The sequence below is a fragment of the Lampetra planeri genome, chromosome 46 (assembly GCF_965212315.1).
Source record: "Lampetra planeri chromosome 46, kcLamPlan1.2.h2, whole genome shotgun sequence".
Taxonomy (NCBI): domain Eukaryota; kingdom Metazoa; phylum Chordata; class Hyperoartia; order Petromyzontiformes; family Petromyzontidae; genus Lampetra; species Lampetra planeri.
In genome coordinates this window covers 6,192,690-6,208,574 of record NC_136152.1, presented here as the reverse complement: position 1 = coordinate 6,208,574, position 15,885 = coordinate 6,192,690, and the positions used below count along the sequence as shown (strand labels likewise).

Below are 15,885 nucleotides of genomic sequence, written 5' to 3'. Positions count from 1 at the left end.
GCCCACCCTTGACTCCACCGCACGCGACCTGCAGATCGACGAAGCTGCGGCGTAACCCGTTCGCACTCCTGCGTGGATGCAGGCTCTGGGGGTTTAAGGAAACCGGCACCGTTGTGCCAACTGCCGTGCCGGGAGATCGAGTCGAGCGTGCTGGCTGGCTGACCGTTGCACCGACCGTGACAACGTCCGTGGTTTTGTGCAAGGGGGAAATACAATGTGACCGACGAGAGTATTTTAGTTGGAGGGGGAGGGAGACAGACATTATATTGATTTGAAGCTTTCGTGACTGCAGGAATTCATACTCTCTGGTTCTTTCGGTAAAGTCACGTAGGTAGAAAAAATAATAAAAGAAAACACAACGTTTCGGTCGCAACACAAGCGTCCGTCTTGACACCTTCTTCACACCTGAAGACGGACGCTTGTGTTGCGACCGAAACGTCGTGTTTTCTTTGATTACTTTTGTCTATTTACGTGACTTTACCGAAAGAACCAGAGAGTATAGACATTTTATTTTTATCATCGTGGCAGAAGAAGACCCGAGTATGTTTTGCATGCAGCAGCAGCAGCATTCCACGGCTCGTGTCCCAGTGCCCTTCACGTGGTAATTGTGCCGCGCCTGAGCGAGCGTGGCGTTATTCGGAGTGCCACGTTGCGGGCTACCAGCGTAACGCGATGAGACTTGCAGCCTCTTCACCGCTTCGGGCTCGGCCCGAGCCACACTTTATTGGCCATCGAAGCAGAATCCTTTTCCGGTGAGCTAAAAAATGCATTTAACCCAATTTTTCGTTTCGTTTTTTTGAGGGAGCAGATGTGGACGTGCGGCTCCGGCAAACAAAGATGTGGGGAAGGGAAATGCAGACGAGCCATCGTTCTTTTTACATTTACCTCCCCATGCTCCGTTGTGTCGATTGATGCTCTCACGGTCGGCCAGGCCAAATATCTGCCTGTAGATTTTGTACGTTAAAGAGCTGTTTGTATTGGAGATGGCCAAGTGGCGCTCGGGTCGGGATAGGGAGCCAGCGCTGCTGGGAAATCTAGTCTCTGAGCCCGAGTTTCAGCCATCCTAGATTAAACCGAGTTCTCAAGGGGAAGCAAGTCGATGGTCGCAGACCAGTCGACTATGACTGCACGAAATAAAACCCATCATTAGATTGGGCTTTGGAACTTATTTCGGCACATCCTGAGCCACATTATATTGGGCACCGAAGCAGAGTTTTTTTTCTCTTCTAGCGAGCTATAATGATAATGGCTTTAACCCAATTATTTGTTAGTATTTTAGAGGGCATATTTGCATGTGGGGCCCCAGTACGGATGTGGAGGGAAGTGCAGATGAGATGGGGGTGCCACGGTGACGAGATGTTAACTACCTCGCCTGGCATGCAGGGGGTCGTGAGTTCGATCCGACTCTGACGTCTGTTGTGTATTTTGAGTTTGCGTGTCTCTTTCTCCCGTGGTTGCGTGGATTTTTTATCCGGGGTGTTCAGTTCTTTCCTCCACATTTAGAAGCATGCATTTAGAGAATTTGGCTGCTACAAATTTCCACATAAGCCACTTCGTTGAGTTATCATTTATGGCCAGGTCGCTTCTGCAAAAGACTTATACAGCTCAGTGAACTTTATCTGGTAATTTTTTTTGTTTTGTTTAATAGTTTGATAGAAGCATCGTTTTATCACCCTTTCTCCATCATAATCCCTCGTTGTGTATTGAGGACGTACAGCGACCACTAGAGATTGAGCTTTATGGAATTATCCGATCTCTTTGTCTGGGAATTGGTGACCTGAAGATACATGACATTAATGATTTTTTGGCATTGCGAAAAAATGAGCGGTTAAGCCAAAATGCCCTCTTATAGTGCCTCTTGAGTGCTCCCTCTAATGCAGGCCCTTCTGCCAGCAGTGACTTGAGCTGGTAATTACAGGGCTGCGCTTTGGCCACACTTTTGTATACAGTAGGGGACATGGTTTAGAACTTGAACGCGCAAATGGAGGGGGACAAATTAAAACCCCAGTTGGGAGCCTACTCAGTCCATCGGCTCCCTCCAGCATAGGGAAAATTAGTTCCATTTTACAGGAAGTCAGCAGTGGCTGAGGACAGCGCCATGAAAAGAAAACATTTCGTGCTGTTGTATTGCACATCTGTCCTGCCCGCGTTCGCCAACCTTCACTGACCAGTGTGGTGAAATTCCGGTCAGACATCCTCCATAGCGGTGGATTGATGTAGAGCTGATTCGCACGGTTGGCCACGTTCGGTGCAAAAGAAGTTTAACATAGACACGCGCGCGCGACATTTGCACGTGTACATCGACAGTCGTGACCCACACATCTCCGTGTGTTTTTATTGCATAATCGAAGCATATCCTGCAAAAGGTTGCAATACGAGTCTCTGCCCGGTGGAGCTCCTGAGAGCTTTGCTTCCACGCTGTCTTGGAAGAGGTTGGGAGCACCCACGCTTTGCTCCACCACGTGCGAACTGCCGATCGACTGACCATGGTGAACCCGTTGATGCTGCTGAGTGGACAGAGGCGGTGGGTGGTGTGGGGGGGAATGTAAGAAACTAGCACCATCGTTACAACTGCCGCACCGGGAGAGATGGAATGGGTGACCTCTGGGTTGAACCGCTGCACCAAGTTCATTTGTTTAGCCAGCTTCGAACCCAAGACAGCATCCTGCTAGAACAGCTTAGGAAAGGAAATTAATAGTACAAAGAGGGGCCACAAAACATTACAACAGCCCAGGGCTCCTCCCACCATCATCATCAAATTGCTGTGGCGTTGAGGGTTTAAAATCCGATCTGGTCACCTCTGGAATGTAAATGTTGTGTGCCAACCGTTACAGCACAGTGGCACCATCCGTAATGTGCTGCATGTTCACAACAAATTACACGTCTCTTTGAAATGTGCGAATCGTGAGCCTTGGCAAATGTCAGGCTGGCAAAGTGGCGGGGATGTGGGGGGTGGTGTGGATGGTGCCCACACTCGTGTCCTTGAGCAGCTGTCCGAGTCGCGAAGTCTTCCACGCGGCCTGAACGGCGATAGAATCCCCGTGCCACTTCTTCCAGTCCACAATGATCAACTTTTTCCGCACGGCTCACACCAGCATCCTCGCTCGCACACTCTCATCCGGAAATGTAAGCAAAGCCTAGGAATATTGTGCTCTAATTCAGGGATTAACGGGAGATTTTAGAAGCAATCTTTTTTCGTGCGTGCGTGCACGCGCGTCTGCGTGCGTGCGCGTGCTATGTCACCGCTATGCCGAATGAAACACCCGGCTCCATCTGTCTGTTCGCTGTGGCTTTCAGGATGCTGTTTTTCACGCCATGGTGGCTACACTGCGACCTTTTTCTCTACGTTCAATATTTTGGACGCTGCTACGGTGGTGTGATGGGTTAGGCCACAGAGCACTTGCGATCCAGAGGTCGCCAGTTTGAATCGATCTCCTGGCGCTGCAGTTGAAACGGCAGTGAGATGTTAACTACCTCGCCTGGTATACAGGAGGGCGTGGATTCAACCATGATACCTGTTGTATTTTTGGAGTTTGCATGTCTCTCTCCCCGTGTTCGCGTGGATTTTCTCCGGGTCCTCCGGGTTTTCCCTCCATATTTAGAATCAACATCATGCGTTTAGCGAGTATTTGACTACTGCTGTAAATGTCCACGTGACGATAGGCACTTTGTTGAGCTATCATATGTAATAGCCAGCTTGCTTCTGAAAAAGAGCTGTGTAGTTCAGTGGGCCTTGCCTGGTAAAATAAAAGTAGTTTAGTGTTAGAAACAACAGTGTGAGTTTCTAAAATCGCTTTTCCTCCGCCTCTGTCCACCTAGCAGTATAAATGGGTACAAGTGTAGTGTCAACGATTCAGAGTTTATAGGGGGCACCTTTTTTATTAACCACAACTTCCATGGTCTTGTCCACACACTCTCCACAGTAGCTCAGCCTAGCCTGTGCACAACACCGGCCGTCTAACACTGACGGCGCTGACTTAGACAGCCAACTGCTATCTTTCGTAGCGCAATATCTAGCGGAGACGGCAGTGACGATGGCGACGAGACGACAGCGACGACGAGACGAGTCCACTCCCAGAACCGGCAGCCTCGAGCTCCCCGCTCTCGGCTCCTTTTATGCTCCCAGCGCGGCCTGGCTCCGCCCCCTGACCGCGCCTCCCTTCTCGAACCCGCTAGCAGATTCAAGGGGCCTCAAGATGGGGTCGTCCGTGACCCTTGCCCGAGTGTTCCACTCTGCCAACACACCCTCACCGGCGTGTGTACTGTCTGCCCACCGCAGTTGCCGCCGCTGTCCACCAGCCGGTGCTATTACACTACACAAGCACAGTCAGTCGATCGGTAGGTCACGTGTGGTGGGGTAGAGTGTAGGTACTCGCACTTCTTCCAAGAGACGTCTGGCCAAAATGGAAGAGTAGGCCAAAACACTCCGCAGAGGTGGGTTCTCCAGAGCGTCCTCTAGTGGTGAGGGCCCTCCTGGCACTGATGGCGTGAGAGGGGAATTGTGGAGTCTCAAGGGATGAGCTGAAAATGTGGGTGTATTTCATTGATTTCGATTTTTTCATTTTCAACGAGTAAAGATTACTCTGAAAACACATCAGCAAGATGCTTATCCCTCATCATCCAAAGGGCGCTATAATAAAAATCAAGCAGTTAATGAATACAAGTGTTTTAATCAATGGATTGACTTCAATTCGTGATTTTATTAAACATCAAGGGCTTTTCATACAACAAACGTTTTCATTTCTTCTGAATCAATCGACCAATTTTTTTGTAAGATTGTGACAGTCACTCTGGTTCCAGTGAGACCACATTTGCTGTGCGTTTAGCGGTACAGGCTTGCATGCGAAACATTTTACGAGCCAACGATCCCGCATTTAACCCAGGTCGCCCTTGAAAAGAGGCAGTGTTTTTTCTTCTTGGTTCTTTCGGTAAAGTCACGTAGAATAATAAAAATAAAACATAATAAAATCAAATATTAGATTTTATTATGTTTTCTTTTTTATTATTTTATCACTTCCCTTCTACGTGACTTTACCGTAAGAACCAAGAAGATGAATCCCTGCAGTCACGAAAGCTTTAAATCGAAATTTAAGAGGCAGTGTTGTTTGACGTCTCAATGGGTCGTTTTAAATCTCCTGGCTTTCATAAAGCATGCACCAAAGAACAGTCAGTTGGTGATACCGCCATTGGCAGTGGTGTACAAGCACAAATAACAACACACACTCATTGAACACGTTCGTCGACAACACTGTGGCCTTAAAAGGTAAAAATATATAAAAGGTGATGTTTCATTTAATGGCTCTTCTTCACGATTATTCGTGCGCATTGAAGAAGGGTACATGGCCTGCAACGTCGCCAACAGTACGTTTTGGGCAATGGCTCCTTGCAATAACACGTGAGGAACCATGAAGGATGGCCATTGCCCCGAAACGTCGCCTATTATCTATTCTTCCTCAAAAGGCCACGGTGTTATTTGCGAAGGAGCCAACTTATACATGCAGGAGGAGCCTTGTATCTTAATACGCCCTATCTCGTTAGATGTCGCACATTAAGAAAGGTTAGTACTGGTTGGGCACTTGCCTGGGAGAATGCCTGGGAATTCCAGGGTCTGTGAGGTGGCCACCATATGGCAGTATAACGGTGGCTTCTTGAATCCATCTGTGCAGAGTTTTGAGTGTAACACACTCGTTATGAATTTTGTCTGAGTTCTTCAAACACTCGCGTTCAATGTTGCGTGAATCGTTCCAGCGCAGAACCCTCCTGAAAAAGCAGTCTAGAGAAGCGCGAGAGAAACAAACGTAAAAACATTGGTATTTTATATTTGCTTGTTTTGCGTGCAAATATTGTTCGTGAAAAAAATAACATTCATTCTTTTACTGAGATGATCATTTCAACTTGTGACGCACCGCATCAGTATTCGACTCCGAAGCGTGAGGAGGAACCACAGACGAGCGGAAAGCCACGCGGTGAGCCGGTGCCAACAGTTGCCCCAAGCTCTGCTGTCCTCGATATATGTTCGGGCGTTTATCGGCCAATCAATGAGTGACTACACGTGGGAGCAACCCGCAGCACCCGGATAAAATCCACGCGTGCGAGAGGGAAACACAGATGCTATGATCACTGTTACATTGATCATTGGTTTTTTTACCCTTTTATCTGGCAACAAAAAAAAGGTGTCAGTTTTGTTGCCAGATAAAAGGGTAAAAAACCAATTATCATATTTTTTACTGGCAAATGAGGTTCCAATGGTGTAACTGTTACATTGCTTGTATAGCTTTATTTTGGTGATTTCGAAAACGTTTTGGTTTAGTCACATTTGTTTTTTTGTTGTACAGAGTTAGACTGATAACTTTAATTTTTAATCTAAATTGTCTTATGGTTAGTTATTGTTTGACTTGCGTCCCACTGGGATTTTTGCACACAGCGTTGAAATGCGGTGCTTTTTCTGGAAGACTTTGCTGTTTTTTCCTGGATTTTTCTGTTTGCGCGTAGTCACTTTTAGATGTTTATTGTTCATGTTTTTGTTTGTTGCGGTTGCACCCGATTTAAGAGCCGATTGGCTCACAGGACTATACCAAATAAATTAAACTGAAAACTGAAACATCCCATACAGACTGACCAGGTGGAGTCCACATTGTTTTTCTGTACTGTATTCTCCTAGCAAGCCAGGGTATAGCACCTCCACACCTACGATCTAGCAGACCTCGCCTCTTGCAGTGCTGGATTACGGGCAACGTGCATAGCCACCGCCATGATTTTGAAGCTAAGCAGGCTTTGAGCCTGGATAGACGCACGTATTACAGTGTGCCAGGGTGACTGGTGGCAGCGCAGCAAATGAAATTTCCGCGCAGCGCATCCGCACTTTCACGTGCTCCGCACTGTAACCGACCAGCAGTGACCAGCGTGGTGAAGCACGGTCAATTTGACCGCTACAAGCACCTCACTGAATGGAGAGGCCCTCATCCAGCAGTGGATTGACACAGGGCTGTAGATGTTGGTACGTGTACATGAAGCTAAAACATTTTTTAGCCGCTGATTATTCGGCCGTAAATGATGTTAGTTTAATTGACAAACTAAAGTAAAGTTCACGTTCACTCCTTTAGGTCCGGAGGCAATTCCAATTGAGTGGCTCGCAATGCCATTTTCTGGAATTGGCAGATAAACATTGGATGGTTGCCATTCAGTGGGTGAAGGGATGTTGTTATGCAGCGTTCCCACTTCGTAAACTACCAGTTCACTGGCTTTCAATCCCGAGCCAAAGCGATCTAACCTGCATCCTCCAAATGTATTTTTTTCTTCCGAATTTCATTCACGCTGGTATTGTTTCTTATTTATCGTTCCCTGTCAACTCATATTTTTTTTCGCCAGGGTTGATGGATCAGCGCACTCACCAGAGTGGGCGTGTGCGGCTGCGCGAGTCGACCCAAAAATGTTATAAAAGAATCCGAAATGTGAACATTATCATTATATATTTTTTAAACCATACAAAAGTGACAGTGGCCTTTGCTTCGAGCCAATTCTTTCCCAGAAAAGTCAGCTGTTTAGCTCGGAGCATAAACCCCGTGTAAGTGAATAAAATATTTATTTAATTTCGCATAAATCCAGGCCATTTGGGGAGCGAAAAAAAAAATCCGGGCGCTCGCATGCATGGAAGTGAGAGTAACGAGGTTGGATGTGTGGCGCAATGCTTCAGCCGTGTGCCCAGCTCATCCACTCCCCCCCCCCTCCTGTCTCTGCATTTCGCTCCTCGCATTACCACGGTGGAACAGGCTCGCTGGCGGCCACGAGGCCATCTCATCGTGAGGTTCCAGGGGGGAGAGAACGGTCGGCGTGAGAGGGCGGCAGAGGCAGCGGCTGTGGTGGTGGTGGTGCGGGGGGGGAGGGGGCGGTGCGCACAGAGAGAGGGGGGCTGAGGATCGGCTGCCGGGAGGCAGTCGATGTCTGTCTCACGCCGCCGTTTCTCGTCGCCGTCGTGGTGCTGCCCTTGGTCGCGCGGTCACGGCCTGGCGATGCTCTATTTCCAGCTCGTCATCATGGCCGGGGTGGTGATGCTGGCGTACTACTTTGAGTTCACGGACACCTTCACCGTGCACGTGCAAGGCTTCTTCTGCTTCGCGCCCGAGCTCAGCAAGCCCTACCCGGGCCCCGAGGAGCGCAGCAAGATCCCGCCCGTACTCATCTACTCGCTGACTGCCGGCCTGCCTGTGCTGCTGGTAGGTGAAGCGCTTGTGCTCCATCTCTCTCTGTCTCTATGTGTGTGTGTTTCTGTGTGTGTGTCTTTGTGTGTGTGTCTCTGTGTGTGTGTCTCTGTGTGTGTGTCTCTGTGTGTGTCTTTGTGTTTTGGTGGGGAGCGGTAGTGTAGCGGGTTAGCGCGCTGCGCTACGAAGCCGACGACCCGGATTCCATTCCCGCTCACGGCCAACACCGGTGACGATTATCTGAACCGGTCCTGGACCTCTCCTAGGTCGACTCAGCCTTAAATGAGTGCCTCATGCGGCGTTTAATCATGTTGGCCAAACCAGCCCTTGTGTGCCGTACCTGCCTTCAGAGGCAACTCTCTGCCAGCGCTTGCATCAACAGTCTGCTAAGGCTCTAACGGAAGATATTTGTCTCTGTGCATCGCCTTGTGCGCTGTTCCGCCCCTTATTACAGCTCACCAACAGCACTTACCCCAATGGTCTGTCAAGGATCCATGACAGATTTTTGTCTCTCTCCGCAGTTAACATTCCTTCTCACAGCTGGGTGCTTGCTTCCTCACTATCACAATGTAATGCAATTTGAGCGATACAAAGACTGAGATTCCCACTCCCCCATAACCTCATCAAGCTGTGGAGGATGGGTAGTGCGGTGGTTAACGCTGCTACGTTAACGGACCCGGCAGCCGGGGTTCGATTACCGGTCACGGCTAACATCAGTGGCGACTATTGAACCAGTGTTGGGCCTCACCTAAGTACCCGCTGCTCTGTGTATCAACGCGAGTGTTGGGGAGACAAAGGCGGCCGGGGGTGGTGATCGTACGACGCCGCACACAATCTTGCGCGCCGTGTCGGCCTTCAAAGGTTCTAAGAGCACTTGGCCAGTGGAGGCTATATGGAGGATCTTCGCCTTTGTATATCTCTCTGTGGCTCTCAACTGTCCCTTATCTCGTGCAGTGTTAATGTTGTTGTACTAAGCAACTGCTGTGTACATTTAATGCATTTAAGTCGGAGAAACTCGGGACGTTCTTTAAAGGGGACCTTCCGCATTGAGATGTTGGGCTAATTTTCGTCGATCGTTGCTGTTTGCCGAGTGTGCCATGTAATGGGATGAACATTAATTTGGGTTTAATGGGGAATTAGTCTTGAATTACTCTGGCCGTGGAAGTTGATGAATTTGTTAAATAAATAAAGTGACCTCCATTGTCACACTGCTAATTTAAATTCGAATAGAGCAACGCAGTAAGGTAAGGTGGGCAGTTGTACGTTTAATATAATCGCAACCAGATAGTTCTTTATATTACGTATTAAAAAGTGACGAAGGTAAAGGCGCAGCGCTGCAATTGCTCCCTCACGCCACTGCTGGCGGAAGAGCCTCCACGAGGGGGAGCCCGAGAGGACCTTGCTCTCGATGGTAATTTGGCCTCAATTTCTACAATGGCCCAGGCATCTTGGAAGTAACTCACACTTTATCCCACCACATGTCATCTGCCGATCTACTCGTTGATAGTGCCCGATGGTCAGAGGCAGTGAGTGGGGAGGAAAGGGGGGGGGGTTAATAATCTTTCCCGTAACATCTGTTTTTTTGTTAGGTTAGATCCCTTAAATATAAATGTGTCGTTAACCCACCACCACCAGCCGACACGGCCAATTAGTAATGTTTGTCACGTAAGCAAAAACGTGCCAATTAGTTACTTCTTAAGCACACCAGCGTGTCGGAGAGTAAACCCACAACATTTGCAATTCGAGTACGACGTTTCGCTGGTGATTACAACCGGCTTCATCAGGCGACTTGTCAGAATCTTGTCCCCCGTTGTTTCAACCACGGATGGAATCGAACCGGCGACCTCTGGACCGCTAGTCCAGTCCGCGAACCGCTTACACCACGGCAGCATCCCGACACAATTCACTATCTGAGATGCGTAATTATTGACAGTCACCTGCTGTTCAGCGTTTCTGTTTCGCTCAAGTTAAAGTAAGTATCACTGTGCTCAAATGAGCATCGGTTGTTGCTCGCCATGTGCGGTGGTGGATGTTCAACATTCCATGCAGCAAGAACCAATTCATCAATGCAACATTTGTTGGCTTCCCAACAAATGGTATACTCCCACTACGTGGTGTTATTTCATAGAACCCTCAACGGATGATCCTATGAGCTGACCTTGACCGAGATTTCAACTTATAATCTAATGATAGAGAGCCCGGCAGCTATACATTTGGGCTGTTGGCTGGTGGTCGTTTGTTTGCGTTAGGCGATGTTGCCACTTATAAAATATTTAAAACCTAACTGCAGTGGGATGGCCGAGTGGCGCAGAGGTCAGATCTGAGCCAGCGCTGCTGAGATCCTGGGTGTGAAACCAGATTGCAGACGCCCATGGTGAAACCAGTCTCAGCCCGGCCACCAATGATGCCACGAAAATGTCACACTACTATTACAAATAATCCAGGCCTCGAGTATTCTCTCCTCATCTGATTTGTATTTAGTTCCGTTATGCAGTCTCAGTGACCTGTTCCCTCTTTCATGAACACTTTTGGTATTTTTTTCCTTTTTTGTATTAGTTCTTCGTGAGAGCTTGGGCGACTGAATCAGTTTGCACTCAATATAATGCAATTCCGTAGTCTTCAAAATGCTTTGTAATGATATTTGATATTCATTCATCATTAAAATAAATGTTATTCAAAGCGCGCATTTATTTTGGTCAACGATGTAGCTTCTGTCTTTTTGAACGCAGCCTGCTTTCATGATTGTTTGGCCTCTAAATTGACCACTATTTGCGGACAATCTTTCTCGAATAAATTATATACGAGCGGTAGCTTAGAGATCAAGATGGCGCTATACCACGCATGAAATCGTGAAACAGAACCATCTCGTGAGTGGAGGAATTCTATGCAGGTCTTTATAGTAGAAAAATTATAAATTAATCACATGGCACAGCAAGAAAATACTTTTTTGGGTGTAGAGGTTCCAGATGCTATTTTTTCAGGAGGCATCCACTCCCCTTTTCGGTAGGAAAACAATGGAAAGTTCCCAGGGGGTGAGATGGTACACAACAACAAAAATAATGATGAGCATTGTCTACGAGAACCAGAGGAGACCTATGTATAACAGAGGGAGAATATACAAACACGACTCAAAAGGTACTTGAGTTGGGAATAGCCACACGAAACCCAAGCCCTTCTTGCGTTGAACTGGGGACTTATACCATAAGGAGAGGTCCTTGCCTGTAACATCTGGCAGTTCGCCAGCATTGATTCAAGCAAAACTTTACTCTGCTGATGACACCGTGTGTCAAAACCGGTCCAGGTTTTTGCTTGTAACTGACTCAACGCTGCTGAAATTATGCACTCCCAGAGGGCAGATGGGGGCCTATGGGTTGTGTAACAGATACATATTCTTTGGGTTTCTCGGTAAAGTCACGTAGATAGGTTCCAATTATTTCCAATTATTGGAACCTATCTACGTGACTTTACCGAAAGACCCAAAGAATATGAATTCCTGCAGTCACGCAAGGTTTAAGTCAAGATTGAACAAATACATGTTTTGCTATTTTTGTACGTGGAGAGACGGATACATGAAGCGGACAAGATTTCGTCCGTTTCTCTGTTTTGGATGAGATGGCATCGCTGTGGCCGCCATCAACGCAGCAGGAATAGCAAGCTGATGATCTATATCAGCGGATCTGATTTATGCAGTATTGCGCACAGAAGTGAAATACGGTAGCGCTGAATCCTGGAATTCTTCCTTGATGATTCGTCTCTTGAAAAAAAGCAATCTTAACGTATATAATTATTTTATTTTATTTCACATTTAATTTCACGTCACTGGTCACCCGAGGCTGTGGTGCTTGATGGTCCAGCTCTCTGAGCCTCAGGCACGTGCGACTAACCATAAGAATCGCAGGATTATCAGCACGTCTCTCGGAGCCCCAGGTAATAACACGGAACATTAAAGCATCTTGAGGTTACATGATGGGACCTCCTTTGCCAGTACCAAAATATGAGAATAGGTTTTCCCCTTTTTTCTGGCAACAAAACAGATCGCCTTTTGGCGTCCTCTGGTCTAACACCGTTTGAGACTAGGCTCGAAAGAAAGCTGTCTGTGGTGTGGACCAATCAGTTTCAAAGACAATGCATATATTATCAGAGTATATTTTTTGTTTACATTCTGACCACAAGTATTGTGGTTAATGCAGACATGATTCCTTGTTGAAGGTTTCAGTTTGGTGTTATAACATCTTAACACCTGTTATGTTTTTGATTTAAAGCTTTCGTGACTGCAGGGATTCATATTCTTGGTTCTTTCGGTAAAGTCACGTAGAAGGGAAATAATAAAATAATAAAAATATTCCACAATAAAATTCTCACGACGTTTCGACTGCAACACAACCAATCATCATCAGGTGTGAAATCCACAGCAAGAACATTTGAAAAAAGTGGCGTTTTTTTCTTAATGTCAGCACCACGGACAGCGATTTGGCAGTTGGTCAGATGGACGAGTCCATCTATGTTCGGAAAAGAGGAAGGGGGAGAAGAAGAGAATGGAATGCGGTTTGAAAGTCACCATAAGCGTGAATACAATTAATTAAGACCCGAAATTGTTTAACAAATCATTCCAATGATTGCTAAGCCAGAATCCATCTTCTCGGTTGAAATTGTCTCTGTGTTTGTATATGTGGATAGCCTCATGAACGAATTTCTCATGTTGCCAGAAAAAGGGGCTTTTCCCATCTTGAGGTTGTCAGTTTAGTTCACGGGACTTCTGGCTTCAAGATGTTACATTCTAAGAATCAGCAGATTTGTTTAGATGGGTTGCTCTTGCCAATATCATCTGGCAACGCATAAACATTTTGTCTAACAAGTGTGACTTTGCTGATGAGACCCAAAAGGTGGAGCTTCCTTGCTTGCTTAGATAAATGCTGCCGAACAATATTGGTTCGTAAGCCTAATAGGCCCATGGACTAATATATTTGTGTATTTTATACGCGGAGATGCAGGACAAATTTGTGGTTTAAATATCTGCTTTTACCCAGAGCGCAGAACAATTAGTTTGTATACAACGGATCGTTGTGCTCCTCTCCCCAGTTTTTTTTTTATGTTTGTCTGTGCCCGTGAAGCGGTGTCTTGCTTACCCCTGAGCACAAACCCCTGACGTGGAACTTGTGCGTGGACTTTAAATCTGTGACTGCTGCTGCTGCTTCATACCCGACCGCCGCTCGCGGGCCCCCAATCAGGGGGGCAGCGAGCCCACTCCCCCACCACCCCATCCCTGTCCTTCTTTTGCTAGGTCATTGACATGCTAATTTCTCTAACCCCTCCCTCTCTCTCCGCCCTCGCCCCCTCTCTCTATTTAAGGCCTCGACACAGAGGCGTGGTTTCTCTGTGTGCCTGTGTTTGTCTCTCTCTATGTATCTCTGTGATATCTGTCTGCTTATATGTCTGTCTATATGTCTCTGGTTCTGTGTTTTATCTCTCTCTCAAATTTAGCATTCTCAGGAAGAACGTAATCAACGAGGTAGGGTGTTGCCTGTTATGTTATCCGACTCTCTGTTGTATTACATTACATTTCTAAGTATACTAGATTTGTGTTTCTATTTAATTTATACCTGATGATGATTGCTTGTGTTGCAATCGAAACGTCGTATGCTAGTATTTAATTTATTATTTTATCTTTATATGTGACTTTACCGAAAGAACCAAAGAGTAGAGCCTCTCCTTCTTCTTAAACTCAAGAGTTCAGGCCATTCCACTTTGCAGTCATATCCCCCACAGGAGGCAATGACATTCATTCATTTTTCAGAGCTTAAGTGCTTTCTGCAATTGAATGAGTCGTATCCGGATTCAGCTTCAACTGCGGTTATTTGGGCATTCATTTTGTGGTAGTTTTCTTTCCCCCACTGTGAACACGAGCGTGCATGTGAGCGCTCGTGTGTGTTGTGAGGACAGACAGAAGGTCGTGGGTTCAATTCCGACCCTGACGCCTGCTTACTTGGAGTTTGCATGTATCTCTCCCCGTAGTCACGTGGATTTTTCTCCGGCTCCTCTGGTTTCTCTCAATACATTTAGGATCAACATGCATTTAGAGTATTTGCCTGCTATACATTTTCACGATGATAAGCCACTTTCTTGAGCTATCATTTATGATAGCCGGGTTTCTTCTGAAAAAGAGCTACATTGCTCATTAGGCCTTACCTGGTAAAATACAAATAGTTTAGTTTATAGTTTAGTTTAGTTGGCGTATTGCGTTACTAAGCCGGCGATCCGAGTAAAATTTCCTGCTGCGACTAATATCAACGGTGAGCGATAATTGAACTGGTTCCGCGTACCCCTGTGTACGAAACTGCATCAACCATCGCAGTGAAGTACGTGTAATTCTGTGTTCAAATCATGAAATAAAAATGTCAACAATCGCACCGCACACTATTCGCTGGCTCTCGAAGGCAGAGAAGGACTCGGGAGGTGCGAGGAAACACAGATAAGCAGGAAGGCAGCCACACGGTGAGCTGGCGCTAGCGATCGCCCAAGCTCTGCAGTGCAAACATTGTTCGTAAAATACATTTTTTTACGGAGATGATAATAATAATATCAAGTTGTCACGCGTCGCAGAGCATTTGTTCACTATCGAAGAGAGAGAACGACTACGGGGCACGAGGATGAACCGCAGACGAGCGGAAAGCCGCGTGGTGAGCCGGTGACAACCATTGTCCAAGCTCTGCGGTCCTCTTTCTATGTTAAGGTGTTCTTGGGCTAATTAATGAGCGTTGACACGTGGCGGGGAAAATAAAGGCACCTCGAGAAAACCCAACGTGTGCGAGGGGGAAACCTTCTATCCCAAACGGGGTCCACATTTTCGCTGTACCACATTATCCTGGCGAGCCAGGCTCCAGCACCTCCTCGATGCCCCTTGGGAAGGGAGTTTCGCGACGTTCGTGCGATCCACCAACCCTCGCCTTCACAGCGCCGTGGAACACCGGCGTTGCAATTGTAACTTGCCATCATGTGCGCGTGTGCGTGTGCAGTAGTGTGTCGGTGTGTGTGCGCGTGTGTGTGTGCGGTAGTGTAGCGGTTAGCGCGCTCCGCTATGAACCTGGCGACCCGGGTTCGATTCACGCTCACGGCCAACACCAGCGACGATTATCTGAACCGGTCCTGGGCCTCCCCTAGGTCGACTCAGCCTGAAATTAGAAACTGGTGCGGTGTGTAAACATCGCCACTGGGGAGATAAGGGCGGTCGGGCGTGGTGCTGGCCACCCCATCCCCGTTCCGGCCTTCATAGGTGCTCGCTAACAGCACTTGCCCCTGCAGTCTATTAAGGCTACACGGGGGATCTTTGTCTTTTTTCTGGTGCGTGCGCGCAGATCCTGGTGGGCGAGGTGACAAACCACTTTGTGGATTACGTGAACAAAGACCACAGCACGCGGGAGAGGACCATCCTGACTGGAGACTGCTGCTACATTAACCCGCTGCTGCGCCGTCTCGTGCGATTCACCGGTGGGACGCGCGATGCAGCGCGACCGTGCACCCATCGATCCGCCGATGCCGGTTCCAAAGCGGGAGCTTGCACCGACTGTGCCGAGAGCTGTGCTTGTCACGGCTGCTGAATTGAGATTTTCCCAGCATCCTGCCACGGATACCTGCCTACCGCCCTAGATACCTAAATAGATACCCAACCATATTTCCTGCAAAACCTAGT

At 47.5% G+C, this 15,885-nt stretch overlaps 1 protein-coding gene across 1 annotated transcript in view; it reads left to right on the top strand.

Moving 5' to 3' along the window:
• LOC144733355 (phospholipid phosphatase-related protein type 5-like) overlaps positions 1–15,885 on the top strand; it is a 49,607-nt gene that overhangs the window by 16,855 nt on the left and 16,867 nt on the right. Inside the window, exons 3-4 of the mRNA XM_078615216.1 lie at positions 8,025–8,213; positions 15,551–15,683. Coding sequence (XP_078471342.1) covers positions 8,025–8,213; positions 15,551–15,683 — 322 coding nt within the window. The remainder of the gene's footprint in view (positions 1–8,024; positions 8,214–15,550; positions 15,684–15,885) is intronic.